This window comes from Dermacentor silvarum, chromosome 4 (assembly GCF_013339745.2).
Source record: "Dermacentor silvarum isolate Dsil-2018 chromosome 4, BIME_Dsil_1.4, whole genome shotgun sequence".
NCBI lineage: Eukaryota > Metazoa > Arthropoda > Arachnida > Ixodida > Ixodidae > Dermacentor > Dermacentor silvarum.
Window position 1 is genome coordinate 205880689 of NC_051157.2, and position 25854 is coordinate 205906542.

Below are 25854 nucleotides of genomic sequence, written 5' to 3' on the forward strand. Positions count from 1 at the left end.
AGATAATTAATGTATGATAGGCTTTCAGGGTTGTTGGTTAGTATTAGATTTAAGATATTGGATGTATCCTGTGAAACGCGTGTTGCTTCAGAAACTAGCTGGGTCATATTAAAATTGAGGCAGATATCGATAAAGTTTCTGGCTTCGGTTAGTCCTGTCGATGAACACAAATTGTGAGTGTGCCAGTCTATTTGCGGGAAGTTAAAGTCGCCGAATAGAAGTATGTGTGCATTTGGGTGAGCGGCAATGAGCTGACACATAGTTTGGTTAAGCTGGCTGCAAAATTCGGAAGTAGTGTGGGGTGGTCGGTAACAAACGCCTAGTAGTACGGTCTGGGGGCGTGATTGGATAATCACCCACAATATTTCCAGCTGTGATTGAATATTGATGACGGCACAAGACAATCGCTCGTGGAATGCAATGAGTACACCGCCACCGCGCGTAGATACACGGTCATTGCGGTACACACGGAAATTCGGTAAGTCCGATAGCACTTTAGTATCGCTTATGTCATCGGTGAGCCACGTCTCAGTAAGTATTCCTAGAGGACAATACAATGCTAGATGCACGTTCACGCTTTTGAAGAAAACTGCGGATGTTAGTGTAAATTGCAGAAAGTAAAAGAGCATCGCTAGAGACAGCATATGCTCGGTTCTTTTCTTTCTTTTTTTGGCGCTTCGGTTGCTACGATAATTCTTTGATGCTGTTTGTACTGTCATCAAATATATAACGCTTTTGGTTCATGTACAATGTTTTGAAACGAACGGAAAATGGCTTGTTCTTGCTTTTCGCAAAAGCAATCAGTTGTTTACGCGCATTTTGAACTGGGCGCGAGAAATCCTCACCGATGCCATAACTTGTCCCTTTAAGCATCCGCCCATTTGACAGTATTGCAGTTTTGGTCTTGTGCAAAGCAAGCTTCACTATAATGGGCCGGCAGCACCCAGCTGAGGGACGGCCGAGGCGATGCGCGCGCTCTATATCCCTTGGTTCCAAGGTTAACTGTAAGTTATCGCGGCAGAGGTTTGTGACCAACTGCTCTGACTCTGTGAATGTTTCCGAAGGGGAGCGGTCAGGGATGCCGTAGAAGATTAGGTTATTTCGCCTCGAACAATTTTGGGCGTCATCAACGCGTGCTTCCAGCTCCGAAATTCGAGAGGCAGTGCGCTCTGTACTAGTGCGCATGATTTCAATTTCTTTCCACAGTGGTACCAATGCCTGATAATGATTTTCAAGATCTGTAAGTCTTTTGTTCAATTCCCCGATTGTTTTGTCAGTATTACCAAGCTGAGCCTTGAGGCCTTGTATTTCTGCAATTAACTGCGCTTGGCCGTTTGTAAGGTTACGCGATTCAGCGAGAAGGGCTTCAGTAGAAGGGCCGGGATTAGATTCAATATCGCCAGCTAGGAGTAGTAGCGAGCGCATTACACAGACACATTCCATAACAATAGTAACACAGTACCGTGGGCTCGGCAGCTGTACCAGACAATAATTGCTAGTCTTTTTCGCAAACATGACATAAGGTTCACCAACCTGCATAGCGAGAGCGAACTGATTAGTGATCCGTGCAGTGGCACAGTCACCAAGCCCACAGGGTTGCGCCGAGGGTGCTTGTTCTTTTATGGCTGGTAGACTCGTTGCTGTCGACGATGATGCGGCCGCCCATGCTTGGCAGAGTTCTGCTGTCCAGCATCCCTCATGTGGCTTAGGCAGGAACTGCAGCTTGCCGACAGGTAGGAGCCGGACAGTGCCCCCGTAGCTTCCAGGACAGGTGAGGCCGCATTCCGATAGTGTTGGCGATGCTGCATGCGCAGGCAGCAGCAGATGGACAACGACGTAGTAGACAATCTGCATAGCGAGAGCGAACTAATTAGTGATCCGTGCAGTGGCACAGTCACCAAGCCCACAGGGTTGCGCCGAGGGTGCTTGTTCTTTTATGGCTGGTAGACTCGTTGCTGTCGACGATGATGCGGCCGCCCATGCTTGGCAGAGTTCTGCTGTCCAGCATCCCTCATGTGGCTTAGGCAGGAACTGCAGCTTGCCGACAGGTAGGAGCTGGACAGTGCCCCCGTAGCTTCCAGGACAGGTGAGGCCGCATTCCGATAGTGTTGGCGATGCTGCATGCGCAAGCGCAGGCAGCAGCAGATGCACAACGACGTAGTAGACAATCTGCATAGCGAGAGCGAACTGATTAGTGATTCGTGCAGTGGCACAGTCACCAAGCCCACAGGGTTGCGCCGAGGGTGCTTGTTCTTTTATGGCTGGTAGACTCGTTGCTGTCGACGATGATGCGGCCGCCCATGCTTGGCAGAGTTCTGCTGTCCAGCATCCCTCATGTGGCTTAGGCAGGAACTGCAGCTTGCCGACAGGTAGGAGCTGGACAGTGCCCCCGTAGCCAGGACAGGTGAGGCCGCATTCCGATAGTGTTGGCGATGCTGCATGCGCAAGCGCAGGCAGCAGCAGATGGACAACGACGTAGTAGACAATCTGCATAGCGAGAGCGAACTAATTAGTGATCCGTGCAGTGGCACAGTCACCAAGCCCACAGGGTTGCGCCGAGGGTGCTTGTTCTTTTATGGCTGGTAGACTCGTTGCTGTCGACGATGATGCGGCCGCCCATGCTTGGCAGAGTTCTGCTGTCCAGCATCCCTCATGTGGCTTAGGCAGGAACTGCAGCTTGCCGACAGGTAGGAGCTGGACAGTGCCCCCGTAGCTTCCAGGACAGGTGAGGCCGCATTCCGATAGTGTTGGCGATGCTGCATGCGCAAGCGCAGGCAGCAGCAGATGCACAACGACGTAGTAGACAATCTGCATGGCGAGAGCGAACTAATTAGTGATCCGTGCAGTGGCACAGTCACCAAGCCCACAGGGTTGCGCCGAGGGTGCTTGTTCTTTTATGGCTGGTAGACTCGTTGCTGTCGACGATGATGCGGCCGCCCATGCTTGGCAGAGTTCTGCTGTCCAGCATCCCTCATGTGGCTTAGGCAGGAACTGCAGCTTGCCGACAGGTAGGAGCTGGACAGTGCCCCCGTAGCTTCCAGGACAGGTGAGGCCGCATTCCGATAGTGTTGGCGATGCTGCATGCGCAAGCGCAGGCAGCAGCAGATGGACAACGACGTAGTAGACAATCTGCATAGCGAGAGCGAACTAATTAGTGATCCGTGCAGTGGCACAGTCACCAAGCCCACAGGGTTGCGCCGAGGGTGCTTGTTCTTTTATGGCTGGTAGACTCGTTGCTGTCGACGATGATGCGGCCGCCCATGCTTGGCAGAGTTCTGCTGTCCAGCATCCCTCATGTGGCTTAGGCAGGAACTGCAGCTTGCCGACAGGTAGGAGCTGGACAGTGCCCCCGTAGCTTCCAGGACAGGTGAGGCCGCATTCCGATAGTGTTGGCGATGCTGCATGCGCAAGCGCAGGCAGCAGCAGATGCACAACGACGTAGTAGACAATCTATAGTGATTCGTGCAGTGGCACAGTCACCAAGCCCACCTGATTTAACAATGATTCTGATTTAACAATGGTCTTGCTGCAAGTACGACTTCGTTATATTGAGGTAACCATGAGCAGCCGCAGCACTGTGAACGTTTGTGTATGTTGTATGGTTAAATTGCTTACTACAATGTTCCCATGCCGCATTGCTGGCTATAACATTTAAATCTGGCGACTGGGCGTCTGCGTCGAAGGAAAAAGGAACGCAGCATCCTAGAAAAGAAACAAGAAAAGCAAGCTGCTGCACCTTAGCCGCAGCACATGTTGCGCACCTCTCTCCTGTCTCTCTTGCACCCCTAGAAAACCCAAGTCGACTGCATGGTGCATGGTGATATATTCTTAAAACCGTTAATGGGCAAGTGGGTTCGACTGTACTTCTTTCTGTCTAATTAAAATGTTTTCATGTCTTCCCCCTCTTTGCTTTTTTGTGTGACTGGGTAATCACAATTATAATTTATAACAATGAAATCTTTTTGCCACTTGTACAGTAAAACCTTGTTAATTCCGAAACCTGCTGATGACTGTGGTGAAGCAGACTCCACTGCTTCATTTCCGTTGGACGCTAGTGCCGTTATTGCTTCTTGCATCACACATTTGTGGAGCTCCGAGTTCAGAGAGTTGTCCAAATTAAACGGTGTGTGGCCAAATACGTTCGAATTAACAAGAGTTTGATTCCATTAGGTAACGTATACGCCTGCTGTGAGCAGAGGAAAAGTCCGTATTATCTGATTTTCCAAATTAACAAAGGTCAAATTAATGTGGTTTTACTGTATATTTTTATGAGTGGGCTCGACTGCACCTGCACAGGGTTAGGCTGGCAGGTCACATTTGTTTTGTTTACGTTGTATCCAGAAAGGTGTTGTATCCATCACTGTTGCAGATGGCCTTTTATAGTGAGAGTTGTTGGTCAACTAATCGAGCCAGCATGATGTACAGCAGTACTGATGGCATGCTCCACTCCCTAGTGTTGGTTTATGTGATTTGACCTGTTCAGTCGCCATTCGGATCACAAACATTCCAGAAGGCAGTGAACTGAAAATATGCATAGTTGGTTTCTTGTAGCACTGTTGATCAGGCACACAACTTACCAACTGGCAAGAGGCATTAGAACTGGTGATAATGAACATGAGTGTGAAAGAATGTGGTCGCATGCGATATTTGTAGCTGTGCACTAATATTTGTTCCGTTAGCTCCTTGGTGGAAATGAAGTGAAACAACGGACTTGGAAAACAACAGAAAGAGGCGTTCCTGCTACAGTCGCGATTATACTCGTTTCACCATCACTTCAATGGATTTGTTGCAGGTGTGGTGGTGAGCGTATGAGAGAGGACGAAACAAAAATAGGAAAGGTTTGGATGTCAGGCAGCCGGCTGTCTCGTCCTACATGGACAGTAAGGGCGAAAAGTAGCAGCACAGTCGCAGTGAATGTCATTTTCAGAGGCAAGGGTGGGAAGAAAGAGGGAGTGTGTGTCTTGCTGGTGCCACAAGTGGTTTGCAAGTGGTTGTGTCACCTCCTGCCGTGCCCTCCTCGCATACCCTGCGATGTGTCTCGTTACCCAGCTCGGGGGAAAACCTGTCGTGTGTGGCCATCTTCTTCCTCTGCTACTACTTCCTTCTGGCATCCCTCTGCTGGCTGGTCCTCCTCGCCTATGCCTGGGAGCACCGGCTGCAGCAGGGCTCGTCTCCCTCCTCCTCGCCCCTGCAGGCCAAGGCGGCCTACTTCCACCTGGTCGCCTGGAGCGTCCCCTTCGTCCTCTTCATCATCGTCATGGCCCTGGGGCTGGTGGGTGGCTCTCGCATACGCATATAACGCAACGATTGCTACGTTTGACTGGCTGCTCTCGAGCGCTCTGAAGTAGGGGTGTGCAAGTGCCAAATAGTAGATTTCAAATCGAATATCGAACCAAATCAAGAAAAGCAATGCTGAATAGTTTTGAAATGACGGGTGATTTGAACAGGCTGCTGTTTTCAAAGAGTTATGCGATGCCACATTTCGTCCTTTAGATGGACATTTCTAACGGAAATTTGCAGCTAGTAGGAACAAAAATGACACTGAAAATAAGGTTTTCAGATCAAAGTGCTGCCGAATTGAAACTGTTGACACCACCTTCAGTGCGGTTAATTTTTCAGTGTTATAAGGGCCAGTCCATATGTAATCAACTACCGATACAACGATCACTTTTTGCAGAACTAATCAAGTTCGTTATAAACGGGTTCAGCTATATAATGAACTTAGTATCTAACTTTTTATAACTTCTTCTCCATAGGACACTATGTATTTAGAATCTAAAAAATATAAAGAAGTATGTGTAAACACTATTTCAATATAACAATTTTACTGCCGCCGTGGGAATACTAAGACAATAAATGGAAACTTCCGGGGATGCTGATGGTCAAATGTTTGAATTACAAGCGGCTGCTTGCGCATGCACTTCCCAAATCACTCGCAACCAAGTGCGACCACTGAAGCGGAGTAGTGTCATGACTGGTATAAAGGCCTAGTGCGATGAGATCCGCGCCTAATGTGGTACTGCATGCTTTGTGTGCGAGTGAGAGCATGGGATGGTGAGCCAAGAAAGAGGGTGGTTTGTTTAGCACTGTCTTCTGGTGCGAGCAAGGGGAAAGGGTAAGAGCGGAGTGAGCTCCCGGTAACACATTCAAGCGCACGAGAGAGGGGGGGGGGGGGGCGATTGGAAGGCAGGTTTGCACGCATCTCCTTTTCTAATGCGGCCATAGCTGCGCATAGCTGTCAGCGCTACTGAGTGCATACGCAGCCTGGGTGCCCTGTTTTAGAGGTAATCAGGCCTTTTGTATTGAAGGTTGCGTAATCTTGAGTTTCGGAGACTCGTTGAAGCGAGAGGCAGACGAAGCATATGCTCCCCCCTGCCGTCACTTTCCATGACAGCATCATCCCACTGTGGGCGGCACTGTCAGCCATGGGGGCAGAGTGTACACACAAGTGTGACTGGCTTTGCTTTGTACCATTGATGTGAAGGTATCGCCAACTCTCAAATTCAACAAAATGAGTTGGTGAGTTCCAGGCACATTTTCGTACGTATCTGGCTTTTAACACCAGATGTGTTTAATGGGATGGTGCCATCTAGGAATGGTGCAGCGAAGAACTAGTTTACGAGTTTACTGTTTCAGGTATTACAGTTTCTTACTATAATTACTAGAGGGAACTGTGGCGCTAGTGTCTACCGGAGCTGGGCGATTCAGCCAGCATGGGAATGATGCTTAGTGCACGGATTTGTCTAAACTTGGTCTTTTTGGCTTCAAATGGCTTTGTGACTTTGCAAGCTCATTTTCAACAAATTACGGTGTTATAAATAATTAAATAAACATTATTAAAGTTGTGCGATGGCGCGGTTCTCACGCAGCATCTCTAGCACACAAGCCTGATATTGAAACCATTATGCCAGATGCATACGTCGACAAGTGGCATAGAACACCCTTTCTCGCGTGCAAGCCAGCGCGTTGAGACGCCGGCCGCATTTTGATCCGCAGTTGCATTTGAAGAAACTGATGTTTCAAAACTCCATGACTGCAACACGACACTTTAGCCATTACTGGAAATTTAAACAAATAATATATATACAGTCAGCATCTGATTTTTCGGACTTCCTAGGGACCGCAAAAATGTGTGAAAAGTCGGGCAGTCCAAAAAAAACGGGCAAGCTTGCACTCGATCGTGCAAAGCTTAGGCACAGGGAAACTGTCGATCCTCAAGTCTTACTGGCTGCTACTGCTAGGTATAACGTGGTTGCTGCTAGGTCTTAACTTGGTTTAACTTAACTAGGCATGTAGGAAGGTATTCTCGAGCGATCATTTTCGAAGGTACCTTTCCTTTCGCGACATTTCGCTTGACTAGCACTGGATGCGTTGGCACCTACGAGCGACAGCGTTCCTGGCATGCCACAAACGCAGGCAGGCTAACCAAGGTTGGCACAGTGCCAAAAACGCTGTTGCTTGCCGATGCCGAACGCGTCGGAGGCTAGCCGCTCGATATCAGTCGGCCATATTCGCTGTGTCTTGAGCTTTACGTGGCCTAGTGCAAGCTTTCGCCTTTTTTTTTCTCCTGGCTCAGCGCGCCGCGGAGAGAAGAGAGTTGGGGGTCGGGAAGGGAGGGAGCTGGCAAGGAGGAACCGCATGCACATGTGCCGCGCCGCCCTCCTCCGGCCTCCTGGTTGCCATGGCTACAGTGTGGCAGTTTCTTGATACGAACCACAAATTATGGCTGCCTTGAACAGCTTCGCTGTTAAAAAATTAATGCATGCCTTTTACTGCCTCCAAGGGCTCAAATCATCACAGGAATGTCCGAAATAGCTCTGAAGGCCTGCCAGCACACTTAGGAGTATCGGTGCTCGTACTGTGATAGGAGACGGCGGATGCACGCGTGTATAATTAAGGAATACGTACCGTGTCCTGTGACAGTTGCCCCTTCTCACTCGTGGTATGTTTCATCCCAATACATTGCGTATGATTTACCGCGTAACACTGCTGCATTGGGGCGCTGCTGACTTTCGGTAACCGGCATTATGCAACGCGCCATGCTTTCCAAGCTTCAAAGCCATTGGTGAGGTTTACAAAGGTGAAGTCGGCACCATTGCTAACAGCGGCGAATTGTTTTAAAAACACGGCACCGAACAGCAAAATAAGCTTGGTAGCGAACGTCGCAGTAGCTAGGCATAGTTTTGCCGCGGAAGTGGCTACGTCTGCCAGGGGATCTGCGTGCGAAAGCGTCGGTTTGAGGCAGCGAGACAATCTAAATGACGGCGATGGTGGCTTCGATTAATGCTGTTTTGGACCTGCGGTCATGGCAGAAAGTCCGGAAAATCGGACAGCCACAAAGTCGCCCGTTGACTGTATATGATGTACTGCATGTAAATATGTGTATATAATATCCAGCCTGTCTGTAATTCACTGCAAACAATATAATTTCTTCGTATAACATGGTGCTCTTTAATACTGATGTTTATTCCTCGAAAACCAAACTTCGTATACACACACATGGTTCATGAGCCAATCACACCAGGAATGCTTTACGTAGAAATAAACTGGAATTGAGCCTGCCAGTTCTTTCTCATTCAAGTTTGCTTTTTCCCATTGCCCAGTAATTGTGGCCCTTTCCATGTAAGACAAATCCATCGGTGACTGTACGTACTTATATTTGCATAAAAAGTTGAATTTCCACATGACCAAATTTCGATATGATGAAGCAAATTACCGATTTTACCAACTTTATTATACCGAGGTTTAACTGTAGTAGTACATTATAGACCCAGAAAGGTGCAACAAGTCGAGTCGACAAATAAGGAAGGGGAAAAAAATGTGAAATACTAGAATGCAGTCGCCAATTCTGACTCTATGGTGACTGCCTAAATGTCCAAATAATCATGAGTCCAAAATATTGAATTTGCCAGAAAATAAGTGACTTTTCCCAGAAATAAATGTAGGTTACAAATGAGCAAAAAAGGTGCCATATATTTGTATGGTCACTTTCAGGGATGTTCTCGCAAGATTTTGTGTGACTAGCACCAGACACTTCGGCATCTACAAGCGACGCCATTGTTGGCACATGCTGTCTGTCACAGTGCCAGAAATACTCACTCATTAACGTTTTCAGTGCTAGTCACGTGAAATCTTATGAAAGTGAAAGTATGTATGTGTGCTCTATTGAGGTTTGACTGTATTACAGCTGGGCTGGACCTGTCAGCATTCTCTATTCGTCCCCTCTTTCATTTCAGCCTTTTCTGTCATCAGTGCTTTGAACATTTGCTTGTGTGCTGCTGTGTTCACCCCCGTGCTCTTGTTGCTGTCTCGTTATTGTTGTTGCAGGTGGATGGGGACCCCGTGTCGGGCATCTGTTTTGTCACAGCAGCAAATCCGCATGCACGATCAGCACTCGTGCTGTTCCCTGTCACAACAGCCTTTTTCGCTGCCAGCTACTTTCTGATCCGAGGTGTGTGTGTGTGTTGCATTCTTGTTTGCTTATTGTTGTCTTGGTGTGCTTTTGCTTTCTGTGGTGTTTCTTCTGAAAGAGTGTGACACTGGCAACATTGTTTCCAAGGCAGATGATGTCCTTGTCCAAGGTGGCCTCATGTTTGGTGGCAGAGGATGAAACATTAACATAATCAACTATAATTGTAACATTGGTAAAGGGTCAAAGCTGTTATGAATGACGCAGAGTTAAACATAATGGGTAAGGTGCAGGCAAGGAATACGTTTTGTTTCGTTTCGTTTGCATTTTCCATTGCTTTCCAAGGTCGTCAGTGAGTTCTCCTAAGAGAAATCACTGGCTAGGGGCCTACTGATTTCCCTGTTCAAATGCATGTGGCACACAGTAACGCTGTCATTTGACTACCGGCAAACATAAAGCTTAGACTGCCTATAATGTAAGTCGCCAGAGTCGTAAATTTCCAAACTGTGAGCAGTACCACACTCTAACTAAAACAACATTTTTCAAAGGCTGTTGCACACGTAAAACATGTAGACCAAGCAGCCGTGTGTTTTCTGGAATCGAAGTGTATGACCAGGATGTGCACTCACTTTCACTGGCGAGGTGGTTAATCTGCTTTCCAAGTGCCGTACAGCCACTGCCAAGCATTTTGTTGACTCTGCACCAAACCGCAACCAGAGTCATTTAATACTTTCATACTGTTTACAGAACGGGAGAGCTTTTTTTTTCACTGATTTTGGGCAGAAAGTCGATTGCGCATGTGCAGCTTTGACTCGGCGGGCGATTTCAACTGAGTTACGACTGCGCCCTCCTCCGTGCGATTTGCCGTGCAGCTGTGTTACCGTATAATGCAGAATATAGGTCGACCCCCTTACCTTGAAGCAAAAAAGTCAACATAAAAATTATTAGGCACAAGACTTCGTTTTATTCACCGTGCCATCACTGCTCATTCGTTCGAGCTGTCTGAACTCACGTCCGAAGGCGACTGCTTCTCACTGGCTGTGTCCCAGAACATGTCGTCGGTGCCATCCAAAGAGTTGCTGATGCAACATTTCTTGAATGCCCACAACACCATATCGTCGGGCAGTGAGCGCCAAGCCTGCGACACCCATGTGGCCACAGTAACGAGGGGCGGCCTGCGCAGCCGGTCAGTTGGGGTCTTTGGGTTGTTGCCGGCCATCCACTGATTATAAGGTTCACGAACACAGTCCTCAATGGGCTTGTTGAGCACAACATCGGGTGGCTGAAGTTTTGAAGTCAGGCCTCCCGGAATGCCGGCGAGGTCCGTCCTTCCATCGCGGAGTGCCTGCTTCACACCTGCGGTCAAGTGCCCGCGAAACGCATCCAAGACGAGCATGCTCGGACACCGCAGGAGTGCGCTGGGCCGCAGATTCCAGGCTGTTTGGATCCAGTTGACCATGAGGGCCTCGTCTCTATAGCCTTCTTCGTTCGTGCGAACAACAATGTCCCGCAGGAATGCCGCTTTTGGCAGCGTATTCCTTTTGAAAATTATATATGGGGGCAGCTTTCTGCCGTCAGCAGTGTAGGCGAGCATCACCGTGAAGCGCGAATGCTCGTTCTCCATCAAAAGCAATTTGACTTCCTTGGTGCCACGTTCGCACACAGTGGTGGACGTCGGCATGTCGAACCACACCGGAGTCTAATTCAATGTTTGAAGCCCGTCATCTGAGCATAACAGGTTCCAGACATCTAAGGCACTGGCGCTGCTGCTTTCTGCATCATAATGAATTCCAGGCAATTTTACTTCGAAATCCAAAAATTGCACTGAGGAAGAGCTCAGTTGTCATGCCTTTAGCAGACGTCCACGGGTGACACGGCATTTACGCCTCATCATCGCACGAGCATGAAGCGGGCGTCGTTATTAAGCCGCGATGTTGCTGAAACGCTGAGGGCTTGCATGCTTGCTTCCTTTAGTTGCACCACAGGGGCTGATTGTGCCTTCTCATAAGCACCAGTCATCTTGCTCAAGGTTATGATTTATATGCCGTGACCACATTGATGTGCCATTGACAGCGTCCTAAATGAGAAGGAAAAGAAAAAAATCCTTTGACTACCAGCCTTTCCACTGATGAGCGAGGCCACAACAAAGTAACAGCAAGCAGCCAAAGAAATGCATGCATGCTGGTGATGGACAGAAAAAAGGGGGATAGTAAACGGGGAGCGAGGCCCTGCACCGCGTCTGACTCAACTAGTACAGTACAGTAAAGTCTGGCACAACAGTCTGGCACAACTAGTACAAGTACAGTGCAGTCCACATACAGTGTAGACCACTTATAACGTAAGTCGCCGGAGTCGCAAATATTCGCACTATAAGCGGTACCGCACTATAACCAAAGCAACAATTTTCAAGGCCCGCACCTGTGCAAAACATGTGCACCGAGCCGCCACTCGTATGCAACAGTCGAGGAATGCGGCTAGAACGTTTGCATTCAATTTACAGTCGAATCTCGGTAATTCGAACCAAATCACGCGGCGGCGCCTCCGACCGGCATTGCTCCGGCACCGCCATAGAGTAAAAGCTTAGGCGAGACCCCTCAATGTCGCGCGTGAACAAAAAAAAAAAAAGAAGAAAAAATGCAGCGGAAATTTCACCCTCTCTCAAACGGCAAGGTCGCCGATTCTGCGTTGAGCCAGAACTTGCATGTACGTGCCGACGTCTCAGCCACGCTACCGTAGCCACGCGTAGAAAATGGCAGTGAACCCTTCTTTCTCCTTTATGCTTCCTCTATTTTCTAGTCACGTGTTGACCTTGCACGCTGCGGCTACGGCACAGAGGGAAGCAGCGGCGCTCTCCCAGGCTGACCAACGAAACAGCCCACGCCGGCAAATGCAGTCATACATGTTATCTTGTTCTGATTTTCATGGTTTCTATTTTACTGATAGCTATGTCAAGATGACAATGCAGACAACAGTGCCAGCACGCTCCACCCAACATTGCACTGAGCTTTGCTGTCAGGTTGATCTCAGAGGCCACAGTATAGGCATGGTGTCACTCTCCGCCACTGGATGGCTCCACTGCCTATCAGTGACAAAATTTATCTTCCTCTACTAGATAGATAGAGGCACTGCTTGGCTGTGACAGCAATATGGGCAGTGACCATCGTGTGTCTTGCATGGTATTTGTAAGCCAAAAATTTGACAAGGCTTTTAGAAATTCGAAGGAAAGAGCAGGCAGCCTTTTCAGTTAAATTTTAGGCTCCTTTGCATTTGACTCGGGCATCAGTGAGAGGCTTCCTAGCAACTATGCCAGTTTGCTTACCATGTTTAGAAAGTCTTGCAGAACCTCTTCAATGGCCATGTGCTGACTTGAAAGGCTTGGGTGTATTGTATGTCATCTGCATTTCATGTTTTTATTAATGTTCGGTGCCACAAGAACTAAAAATTGAATATGAGCTAGCCCAGTCTTGCATATTGTTATTGCAGGCAGGCTTTTTGAAAGGGCCTGTTGCTTAACATCAACATTGTCTTGGTGTAATGTAAACATCAAGAGTCATACATAGTCTGTGCATGATTTTGCTGCATCGGGGAGTTTTTTTTTTTTTTTTCTGCTCTAACTGCTTAAATGCTTCTTTGCACTTTAGTATTCTTCAGAGTGACTTGCACATTAATTTTTTATTATTACAAAAGTTTTATGAGTCTGCTGCTGGTGTTATTACATGGTTGGGAAGAAATGCTTGTACCTGAACATGAGTGATGCTAGTTCATGAGATGCATAACACACATAGCATACATAGCAAATGCATACACCAGCAAATCACAATTTGCCCTCTTGTTCCACTGCCTTCACTGGACGTTGGGTCTCTGGCTAACTCCTTTTTTCTTTCTTCATTCTCTCCCATTGCAGCCCATGATGTGCATGTGAGTGATCCTCCTGACTCTTTTTTTAACTCCTCTCCTGCCTCACATAAACATTTGCACTAACTTGCTACTAGATGTCATTGAAATCATGTATGCACCATGGGAAGTGCTCGCTTTGGCTTGGCATATGTGGACTCGCCCACTTTACTGTGAATTCAGTTTCCTAGTTCAGTGAGTAATTCTTTTTTTCCTTTAGCTTGCTACCCAGATTTTGTATCTTAGTAGTTTCACTCTATTGCATGGAGTTTTTCATGAGTTTCAATTCTACATACACTGTCATCCTGTACTCTCATAATGGCATGACAGTGTTACCGTATGTGGTGGCCAGTATGAGTAGTAGAGGAACAGTGTTTACGAGCAAAAACCCACAGCCTTGCAACTTCGTGGCGCTTCACCATCGGTGTTTTATTATTAGGAGGTAGAAGTATGACAGGGAAAGGTCACATGATGTGTAAAACTGATAACTGGTCATCTATAAGATTAATTGAGTGACTAGGTAACACAGTACTAACAGTAAAAGGGGTGCTAACTGAACATACACAACGCAATTGTTTTTGGAGCATTGCTTCATTCCAAGAATTCTGTTGCCTCTATAAAGGTTTTTGTTGGTTCATACCGCGGTGTAAGATCTTTAGGTGGGGTACTTCTTGGCTTGCATGTGAGATGCGATCGACCAGATAAAGTAGCAACGGGGTACGTCCGTCGGCCCGGTGACAGCAGCAGATACCTATCGGCGGCACGACACAACTTCAGTTAGAATGCAGACGAGAGCTTGTGTGGACAAGGAACGCGCGCGAAATACAAGCAGCCAGAGAACAGCGTCTGCGTGCAGCATCGTGGCACCTTACCTGCTCCATCGAGGTGATGCCCTCTCCCCAAGCTCTCCCCAAGCTCTCCCCTCATCATGGTGGCCTACTTTCGCACGTCACTTAATCATTTCTGATTTCCCGCGAAGCGCGGTTTGCTATACCAACGGGAGATAAAACCAATAAAACTTTTTCTGACTTGGAGTTACATCGTCCCGCCGATAGGTACTCTGGATACTCTAAAACTTCTTTTCTAATGCATATGTTTGCAAGAGCTCAGCATAATACAATATATGTTGTCTAGCATAACCAGGGAAATAATTCAAAGGTTTCTAATGACTCGTTGGCTATTCTGATAACACTCTTACAAGAAAACTCCTCGCCAGGCACCATATGAAATTTTGGCTATAGCGTAAGAGAAGTTGCAAGGCACTGTTCAGGGCCTCTAATCACGGACAGGGCCTCTAATCACGTGGCGAAAGGGCTAAGACAATACAAATGTTTGCCACAATTTGCATGCCTCAGTTTGCCACAACTTGCATGCCTCAGTTTACCAAAATTGCATGAACAATAGAGTGTTTTAGGGGAGCGTTTATGGTCCACTCCGTCAGAGGATAGCAGTTTCCACACAACTGCATAGTGAGAAAGCTAGTGCGCTTGTGCACTATGTTCATGCCAGCAATGGAACGACGATCGCATCCCTCGCTCTGTGTCACAACTCAGAGTCGATGCATTAGCTCCTCCTGAGAAGTGGCATAAGGGGGTGGAGTCTGGTACCTGGCTTTCGCCAATGGCCATCGTGAACGAGGCAGAGGCCAGATCAAACAAGCAAAGAGCAATAATTTAATGTGATGGCTCAACAACCATGCAAACTGGCGTAATTAAGTAGTAGCTGTGAAGATGTTACTGATAAAAGTAGGAAAGCGGCAATGGTAAAGAACAGTTGCAACAATATAGGACTTCTACGATGTACATTTGTAACATGAACAAATGAATTATATATGTCTCTCGGTACAAGCTAAACTTCAAACAGTAATCAGGAAATAAAGTATTTAGAGTCCACAGTTCACAGAATCAAAAGCAACATACAGTAAGCCGGGCGCGTCGACAGTCCGTCCACACCGATGCGGCTCGTAAGTGACCATCCAAGTCAGTGGCCGGCTTCCACGGCGGCTGGCAGTGTTCGGTGTCGGGACGTGATGTTGGACAGCTTGTTTGTACGAGAGTTGCTTGGCGTTCCTTTACCGTCCCCGGAGCAGACTGCCGAAGTGTCGGATCGGCTCGTTTTATAAACCTCTCGAGGCATTGGCATCAACCTCTAGCCGTCCAGACGCGCACGTGAAGCATACAGGCTCACACAGGTTCTTGCCGTGGTTCAGGCTTCACGAGGGGGCACCTTCGCCGCCAGGTGATTTAATCACACACAAAACAATGGCTGCGGACGAAGTCGGCGTCACGTAGTCACGGCGTGCTTCCACCGAAGTTCAGTCTCTGCTAGCGGTCACCTTCTTCGGCGAACAATTCAATCATACACAAAGAACAGTCACGTATGCACATAGCTCACATGCTCTAGATGTACCAAGGATCACATTCGCTACCGTTTACATGAAGAGAAGCTGCACATAGACTCGCGGTTCATTCTTAGAGGAGCGAAGCTCAAGTAGGCGTGTGTACTTAGGAGGCGGGTAGGTGGGAAATTAAAGCAATAATAGGACTTTTGTGACACTCTGCTTACAAAGCCGACTGACCAGTCGTTACAAAGCCGACAATCATTTTGCAGCTGAAGTAATAGATAGCGCATCACTCGCGTCTCGGCAAGACATGCTTATCAAATGCGAAATCTATGCAGTTCCTTGCAGTGCCTCAGCATGTGAAATCTGACCAGAGCAAAGCATAAGTGACGCTCAACTAAAACTGTCCAATAACAGTTTTGCCGCAGAAATAAAAGCTGAACTGATTCTGAAAGCCCTTTTTCTCTGCTACCTTCTGGATAGCTTGTTGTGTCTGTGAAACAGCTTGTGAAACAGGTTTTGCACACAAGGCATGACATAGGCAATGGCGATGCATAAAGCGGGTTTTAGTCCAGAAACCTTCCTTTCAGAGGAAAATCAAATTGAATTGAATTAAGAAAAAAAGTCACAGATATCGTACCAGTTATTAAATCACAAATGTAGAAACATGAAACAAATGCAACAAAAAAGCATAGTTGTGGTGATAAGGGAAGTGAGATATCTTATTGTCAGCACCTGCTCACCTCTTCCAGTGCACTGACCACATTTCCTGCCCCCCCCCCCCCCATCCCCCCTCTTCCTGCAGAGCTGTACAAGCTTGTCCGTCTCAAAGGTGGCACAGGTGACATGATCAACGATCGGGTGCGAGCCAAGATCCAGAGCATGATCCTGCGCATTGGTGAGCACACATTCCACTCATTACATGTGGACTCGATTACTGGGCATTTTTCGATGGAGACGGGATGCAAAAGTGCACGTGTGCACTGAGCACATTTTTTTTTTTAGACCCTCGAGTGGTCTACATTGTCCCAGGATGGCATAGGCTATGCGTCACCTTGGGACAGTAAACGACCATTAGAGAGATTTAGAACCAAACCACATTGCGTTGGTTGCTCTTGGACTCGGAGGAGCATCAGAGTTTTATAATTGGGACAAGAGCAGCATTGGGCTGTGTGCTCGGCACGCCGCAGTGGTAAAAATAGAAGGTGCTTGAAAGCAAAAAACAAGAGTCTTTTTACAAGTGAAACCTAAAGGAATGCATTCTTATGAAAAAGAAAGGCTTGGAATAGTTCATAATAAAGATAATGACTATGTTATTATTTGTACGACTTGTTTCTGCCCTTTTTTAAGCCAAGGATGGTCTGGTCAAATGACGCCTACCCGAGCTCAGTAGCGTCTTCTTGCATTGCCCTGAGTCTCTTGTCTCTAAAAGCGCTGAAAAACACCTGGAACATGGCAAGTTTCCTCTGGCCCGCGAGGGTGACCCAAGACGGCTCAGGGACCCACGCTAGTTTTCGATTTTTGGGCCTTGGGTCAACGCGAATGCAAGAACCCAAGACTGATTTGGGTTCTGCGCATGCGCACTTGCTGCCCGCAACTTTCTTGGGCCCCCTAAGCCACTTGGGTCCCCAATTCTAAACCTCTAATATGTATTAAGGAACAACGCTGAATTAGTTTTGACATTTAAGTATATTCGTTAAGTGTGTGTGAATACCGAATAGTAGATTTCGAATCAAATATCAAATAAAATCAAGCAAAAGAAAGATGAATATCAATTTGAATATAAAAACATGTAAAGAAACTGTTAAGCCTACAAATTTTATGCAAATAAACACGGTGCTGCACATGCTTAGGAGGCGACTCACATTACGTAACCAGAATCTTGCTAGCTATCAGTAACTTAGGTATCTAGGAATCGAGATGTATACACTGAAACCTCGTTACTTCAAACACCACAGTAACAAACTTTTCAGATTAATGAACTTTCCAGAAGTCCCCTGCTGACTGCTTATTGATTCAATGTAAAAATATTTCAGTACTGCTGCTTCAGAATACCGAACTTTTCGGAATAACGATCGTTATTCAGTTTCCATGTCATCTTAACAGCACCTCAGTACGACAAATTATTATTCCAAAATCTGGGAATTCTTAGACTTCCATGTATCCTTCATGGCAGCCTTAGAACAGTAGACTAGCAGACGAACAAGGGGCAGGAATCGGACGCCATGGTGCATAGGTTTGGAAATTATGGGACGGTGCCGAATGAGAAAAATGGAGGAGGGGACTCTTTTTTTTGTTCTATTGCGGAGGCAACAACGCCTCAAGTTTTGCAAGTGCACGCTTCGCCCAGAAGTGTCGCTAGTGTTGCCTAGCAACAGTGGCGCATTGCTTTCTTCTTTCATCCTTCTTTCTGTGCACGCCTCTTCTTTCTTTTGTGCTTCTTTCTGTGGTCGTACTAGCTACGTATGTGGAGAAATGTAATCTCCATTCTTGCGGGGATGCCACATGGTAGCACTTTCAGGACAGTGTCGTTTACACGCGCTTGCGCTTTGGTATAGTTCAGGTGTCTGCCTGAAGCGAGACAGCTGCATTGTCTACAGCAAGGAAGGTGAAAAACAAGCAAACAAAAAGAAGCACTGCACATTGTAGGCGACACGAAGCTTCCTCTTTGTCGGTGGATTTCTCGGCGTCAGCGTCTCTTTTGCATTCACCATTCTTACTATATGCAGTGATTCCACTCCTGCGCCAACTGCGCCAAAGTGCGCCAATTGGGATTTACTGCACCATCCTGATACAATCGACGAAAATTGCGCCTAACTGCGCCAAACAGTCTCGGATTTGACGACGTCTATCGCCAATTGCACCACCGGGGAATTAAAACGTTCAACGTCACGATAGGACGAGCCTTAGTTGCAACCTTAGCTGCAAACAGGAGACGAGAAAGCTGTAGCGCGTACGTCCCAATTAAGGTCACTGGAACCTGGAAAGTACCGCAGCCCTTTTCTCTAATTAGCCGCCGCTCCGCCGATTGGTCAGTTGCCGTCAGGTGATCACTTTCCACTATAGATGGCGGATCTAAGCCGCGCCGGAGGAGATAATCAGACAGACATCGCTCGCACACGCCGCGAGTACGAGTCATCAACGAGGTCAGATTTTGCATTTTGTATAATTTAGTTTATATGTAACTTCGTAGACTTAAAACAAAACGAAAGGAAATGCCCGGGTGCTGCACGTTCGGGTGCAGCAACTGCCGGGAGTCCGGGAAAGCGCTTTTCGCGATACCAGTGAAACGGAAAGAGCGACAGCAAGCGCCGTGCTATCTCTGGCTGCACCGGATAAAGAGCGACAAGGTCACTTCCACTTGGTGAACTTGTTGATATCGCAAAGCTGAGAAGCTCCTTGCAGGTATTTCATCAACTCCCTAAATGCCATAATTTGATGGAAAAGCTTCTTCGCGCATTTCCTTTGAAGACTGCGGTTTGCCTTGAGTCAACAAAGCGAGGAAATGCTCAGAAATATGCAGAACCGAGCAAAATGTGGCTCGAAGAGTGACGGAATACGGGCGGCTGTGTAAAAAATAACAAAGTGTAGTGAGAAAACCACTGCAATAAAGATCGATCGACCTGTCAATGTTGAAAATTAAAATATAGATTTTCTCGTGTGTTGTTTAAAACAACACGAACATGACCTGGTTAATTCTGCTTTTAGCATCCCTTTTCTTGTAGTGCAGTCAGGGACCGTTTGTTTTCGTAGAAATAGATCTGTATGAAACATTTCGTGCGCGGTTAAATCAGTAGCCACGTTAGAAAGCGATAATGGACAGTTTTAGTTACACGTACGTGGAGACTTCACGTACGCAAACGTGAACAGTCTACGTACCTTACATGCGTGCACGCCATCTGAAACGCTTGTATAGCTACACGTACGCGACGTAAAGTCCCTATATAAGAAAAGTACCGCCATCCTTTGATAAGCGCCGCTTCTCTCTCTCCTGTATCTCCGATTGGACGATGATAGCGCGCGCTTTTCACTTCTTTATATTTTCTTTTTTTCCGACTCAGAGCCATGTTGAAAGTCCTCTGCGCAGCCGCAGTCGCCGGCGGCGGCGCGCGCCCGGCCTGAAAGCTTCTACGTGGACTTTCCAGGTGCGCCACCGCCGACTTGGCTTTTGCAAGCAAAAAGTAAAGAAAAAAGCAAGCGCTTTAGGAGAGGAGGCGGCGGAGGAAAGAGTAGATGGCGGTACTTTTCTTATATAGGGACTTTAACGCGACGCACCACGTAGCTACATCTATCGGGAAATATGAACAATTCAATTCAAGATGAGTATTTCAGTGAAGCCAGTGATGTGCATTGATGCGTGCCGGTCATCATCTCCGCAATGCCCGGAAGTGTGTTGTGCAAGCGTTATCTGCTGTCATCGTTAACATGGAATGAAATAGATGACCAGTCATCCAGTCGCCGTGTTTCCATGCAAGCTATCTGCGCGCGCTCAGCACGCTATCGCTTGTTCGTGGTCTCGCGAAACCCCTGCGTGAAGCTGTCTACGTGCGCAAGAAACGCACATAAAAAATCGAATCTCACGTACGTCCGTGAGACTAGCGCGCGGCCGCTGCGTTCTGCGCACGCGCACTGCTTACACGTAGAAGCTCTACGTACGCAAAGCCTCTACGTGCGTTTAACTAAAACTGTCCAATATCCACGCGTATAAACGATTTTGTGGCAGCGCTTGATACCTAGTCATCCGAAAAAGAAAAAAAAAATCTTGGTGTGACACACGAGCATCGGGATCGCTTTGCATATAGAACGGGTGGCGCACAGTTGAATGCTTCACTTTCCGAGTGCAGTAGCCGACCGATTTTCCGGACTTCGCGGGGACTGAAAAATCGAGCAGTCCGAAAAACCGAACAGTCCGAAAAACTCGCCCCCCCCCCCCCCCCCAATAGAAAAAAAAATTGAGGCTTAGAGCGGCTTAAGAAAAATGTCGCACTTTCGCCCAAAAGGCGGAGCATCGATTGCGATAGCCAATTAATAGACAGCGATACGAAGTAAGGGTGTTAGTTTTATCGGCCGTATAAAGTTGTAAATATGCGCTTACTAACTAAATAAGCACGGTGTCACGCGCGCACAGGTTACATGAACACATCTCGCTCGATGACCGCGGGCATATTGACCTTCGCGCTGTCTATTCTCTCGCTTCAACGCGAACGTCGAAAAAAAAAAAACGGCGCATACGAAGCTAGTGGCACTCGGCGCATGCCCTTTGTACCCATCGCAGATCGCACACTTCGGCCACATAGCAGATCGCTTTCAAGATACGGTGCCTGCGCGGCAGCTCCGTCGGCAGCTGCAAGAGCAGAATGCAACTCCCCACCGTCTCTGCCGCTATCTCCCCGTGCCGCCTTCCTCTCTCGCGTGCTGGCTGACCCTCGCAAGCTTTCACCCGCACACAGCGTACGGACCGAAAAAAAAAAAGCAAGTGCAGCTTTTTAGAACGTTTTGTCGGCCAAGGAAGAGCGTGCATGGCCTAGGAGACGAGGGGATAGCGTGCATCTACTGATCTTGAAGGCTATACAGGGGGGCACTGGAAGCCAAGCCAGCGGAAAATCCAACATGGCGGCCTCCAAGATCGGGTAGCGTGGCTCGGAGCAAGCTATTTAGTCCGGAAAATTGAACATTGGCTCCTAGATTCGTCCGAAAAATCACTCGCGAAAATGCCTTAGCTCTATGGGAATCCTGCCGGTACATCTATGATGTACCGGCAGGATTCCGGTACATCATAGACGGCTGCAATTCACCGATGTGTTCTGTTGCTTCCGCAGTGCCCCAAGGATCGGTTCTCGGTCCTTTGCTGTTCTTAATATATATTAACGACCTTCCTTCGCAAGTAACTTCTACCATTCATCTCTTCGCTGATGATTGTGTTATCTTTAGAGAAATAACTGCAGATTGTGATACTAACCGTCTTCAGTCCGACCTTGATATAATATCTAACTGGTGCAGTTTATGGCTAATGGAATTAAATGTTAACAAGTGTAAAGCTATGCATGTATCTAGGACATCAAACGTCTCCCAAGTATACTATTTAAATAACCTTCCTTTAGAACAGGTAACTTCGTACAAATACTTGGGAATTCATATCACATACAACCTTACCTGGGCAGCCCACATTAATAATATAGTGAACAATGCTAACCGCGCTCTTGGTTACTTAAGGTGAAACTTTTTTAAGGCTCCACACTCGTTGAAATTATTGCTTTATAAAACCTTAATACGCCCGAAATTAGAGTACGCTACATCAGTCTGGGACCCTAATAACTTAAACTTAATTAACGCATTAGAATTAGTTCAGAATAACGCTGCTCGTTTTATTCTTTCGAATTACAACAGAACTGCCAGCGTAACAGCCATGAAAACTAACCTTTCTCTTCCATCTCTTGCAGCTCGACGTAAAGTTTCCCGTTTATCATTATTTCACAAAATTTTTCACCATACAACACTGCATGATGTATTCATTCATATTCCACACTACGTATCTCGTCGCATCGATCATTCTTACAAGGTTCACGTCCCTTCTTGCAGCACAAATACATTTTCCCAGTCATTCGTACCTCGGACGTCACTAGAGTGGAACCACCTTCCCGCAAACATTGTATCCATCAGTGATAATTCCTTGTTTCGTGATGCCTTAACCAACATTACTTGCTAGAATGCGGTTTCATGTACTTGTATATCTTGTCTTTTTTATTGTAATAGCTTTTTTTTTATTCATTGTTCATTGTATTCCTACTGAATTACTTGTCAAATTGTATTTTTAGGTTTTACTTGTTTCTCTTGTAATACTTACTGTTTGAATTTACGTGTAACCCACTCCCCTCTGTAAAGCCTTCACAGGCCTTGAGGGTATAATAAATGAAATGAAATGAAATGTCCGAAATATCCAACAAGTCCGAATTTTTGGAGTCCGAAAAATCCGTCGGCTACTGTACTTGTAATTTACATCGTATCTAGCTAAACGAAATGCGGTTTTGTTTGTGGATTTCACAGGGCCCACTGCGGCAGCCATCGTGCTGTTCTTCACTGTAGCAAGCCTAGAAAACCCGAGGAAGAGCTGCTCATCTTTTCTGCGCAGTGTTGCCTGCGCTCGCTCCAGCGGTTGCGGTACTTTCAAAGTTCCAGGTTCCAGTGACTTTAGCAGCGCCACGCACGTCGCCGACGCGGCGTTTGCCTTGCAAGGCGGCTCGACGGCAAAGTGCGGTTTCTGCCGAGGCTCGCGGCTTCAAGGTTAATTGGCGATTCATCGGCGGACGTTATCTACTCCGGAAACGCAGCTAGTAGGTTGTTTGAAGCGCAGCATGACGTGGTTATAATAACTGCGTGCCGCCAATGTGTCCATCATTTCTGTTTCTGGATATTACCGATGACATCTCGGAAAACTAGCAATATACGAAATGACATCAATTTGTGTCTGTGTGTGTCGCATGCACACAAGTGCGTTTTTTTCTCCACGAGATCTGCAATAGATGGAAATGTTTACGAAGTTTCTCGTGAAAACATAAGAATTGTTCAAGCAATTGAATGTAAATTGCAACTCGCTTTTTCGAAATACTTCAGGATGTGAAAAATCAGCTGCTCCAAGCTGCTCCAAAATGCCAAATTGCCTGCTCCAAAGTGCTCCAAAATGAAATTTCTGATGCTCCAAAAATTGCTCCAAATCATAAGTCCGCAGTAGCATCACTGTATATGGTACTTCGGGGATGCGTGGAAGCGGAATCTATGGAAAATAGCAACAGCGTGCGTCACCCAACAGCGGCATTTTCGTAGATAGCTCATATGGTGAAAACTGATGGGTTGATGGATGGAATGGTTCATTTTGTGGCTTTCACTATATTGATCTTTCAGAATAACAAATAATTTGCCGCGGTCCCTGAAGTTCTTTATATCGAGATTTCACTGTAGTATGGTCCTCTTATTAAGGGGAACACCAAATTAATATGCCAGCACTGATAAAAGCTCAGTTCGTAATCGAAGACCTGGAAAATAGTTTTTATCGGCAGAATGTCTGTCGAATCGAATCAAGTGCTTTTTTCCCTGAAGCTGAATAAATATTGAAGTTGTCCTAAATACTTGTGACTTAGGCCCCCTCTTCAAGAGTTTTTTTTTTTTCAAAAAACTGCTTACTCTTGGCCTTATTTCTGGTGGCTTACTTGGCTCTTCTTCAGTGACTTGCATACTTGTTCTTGTGCACTCATGGCTCACTCGTCACCACCGCATCTTCACTGCACTGTCGGGCACCATTCGCATTTCACTACATACTGCACTGCACTGAACTGTAGTTCATTGTCCCAACACTTCTACATAAATATCTACACATATCTACAAGTATCTACACATATTTTACAATACTCTAAATACCTTATACATATGTACTGCTTCAGTGTTTTCTCTCTATATACATTTCTGAACACTACAACCTTCCGCATGCCATTCCTAAACGGTATTTCTTTTGCAGCCTACCAGTTATGCCTGTTCACTTTTTCCTCCTTTTCCTAAGCTCCCACACTTCTCTACGTCCAGCCTGCTTCCTTCTCTTTCCTCCTCTAGCACATTTCTCGTGCAGCTTGGGATGTCTCTGCCTTAACTTTAGCTTCTTTTTCTTTCTCATCGACCAGCCCATCTTAGCCAGCACACACGTTTTCTTTCGCTGTCTTGCTTTCAACATCCTGTGCATGCTTATCCTACCCTTACACATTCCGTTCCAGTTCTTCCTACCCTTACAAGTTGCCCCTTTTAGACAACTCGGGAACCCATCACCTTTCTCATTGCTCTCAGAGGTTGACTGACATATCATTTCTGATGCTTGGTTATCCCTGACACAGGCTTCAATCACTAATGCTCCGTCGTCCCGAGGTGGTGCTACTTTTTCTTCTACTACCTTCTGCTTCTCGTTTATGCAAACCTTTATATGTATACCAGCCATCTGCTCATCTTGGTCACTATGCTTCAAGGGCTCCTCAGTGGGGCGCTTCTCCACTACGACGTCACGGGCGCAATCTAATCTGCCTGTGTCTTCTGGCATTCCTCCACTGTCAGGCTGCTCTTCTTTGCTAACGTGCCTGCTTTCCATCTTTTTTTCTGCTTCATCCTCTTTCATTTTTGATGTCTGTGCTCTCTCTCGTAGCATTTTGATTTCTCTCTCTAGGAACTGTTTCCTTTCTTCGTATGCCTTCTTAGCTGCAGCGAGTCCCGCTAATCTAGCCGCCGCACCTACTAGACACTGGCTTAAGGCGCTAGCCCACTCATTCCTTGCCCAGCCTCGCCCGACCGCTTTTCTCTCAACGCGATGCGAAACGCATCTAAATCATCTCTATGCTCATCAAACGGAGCCATCAATTTCCTGGGGCAAATCTGTTTTGGCCTGGGCGAAGTCGAGTCGGATGACGCCAACCTGGGGGAAATCGACCCCTCGCGAGATCTGGCGTTCATCTCTGCCAACTTTAGCTTCAATTCTAAAATTTCCTTCTTGTTTTTGTGCTGTTCGCGCACTCGTTCATGCTCCTCGTGTGCTCGTTCGTGTTCTTTTTCTTGTTGCGTATACTCAAAAAGCGCCATCGTCTCATCCTGCCAGTCGTATCTCTCCTCCATCGAGGGTAACGCCTGTGCGCAACCCTCCTGCTTCCAAGTAAGAAGGTGACAATAATACTAATGGGATTTTCAGTTTAATATTGGGCCAGACTATGCTTAATGGCAAGCGTCCACTGCTGAGAAAGCTTTGCTTGCCAGTTTTTTCCAGAAAGCGGGAGGGTTCTTCCATCTTTATGGCAGGTGGTTTCTGTGGGTTATCGTCAGCTCGTTAAGGCCAATTGGTGAAACAGACAGAAGCGGGGAATGTGCATCTCACTCGGCACCGCTCCGTGCGGTCATCAGTGCCACAGGGGTCGACCACGGTCAGTGTCGACTGTAAAGAGTTCTCAAATCAGGAGGCCGATGGCAAATCTGCATGATGTGCCCTCCTCTCACCCCCCCCCCCCCGCCCTCCCCTCTTTTTTTTTCTTTCCGCGTCCAACTGCCATTCATATAAATGTTTCTGCAGCCAGGGGTCAGCGTGCTACTCACGTGATATTTTTTTAGTCCACCGTGTAGATCAAAAGCTAGTCATGTGACGGGTCGCTCGAAGCTACGAAGAGATCGTTGTGCGCCTACGAATGGTGTG

At 47.0% G+C, this 25854-nt stretch overlaps 1 protein-coding gene across 1 annotated transcript in view; it reads left to right on the forward strand.

The window, feature by feature from the left end:
• Positions 1-25854, forward strand: part of LOC119450906 (protein smoothened-like) — a 113780-nt gene that overhangs the window by 50003 nt on the left and 37923 nt on the right. Inside the window, exons 5-7 of the mRNA XM_037714377.2 lie at positions 5050-5272; positions 9328-9451; positions 16450-16542. Of these exons, the coding sequence (XP_037570305.1) occupies positions 5050-5272; positions 9328-9451; positions 16450-16542 (440 nt within the window). The remainder of the gene's footprint in view (positions 1-5049; positions 5273-9327; positions 9452-16449; positions 16543-25854) is intronic.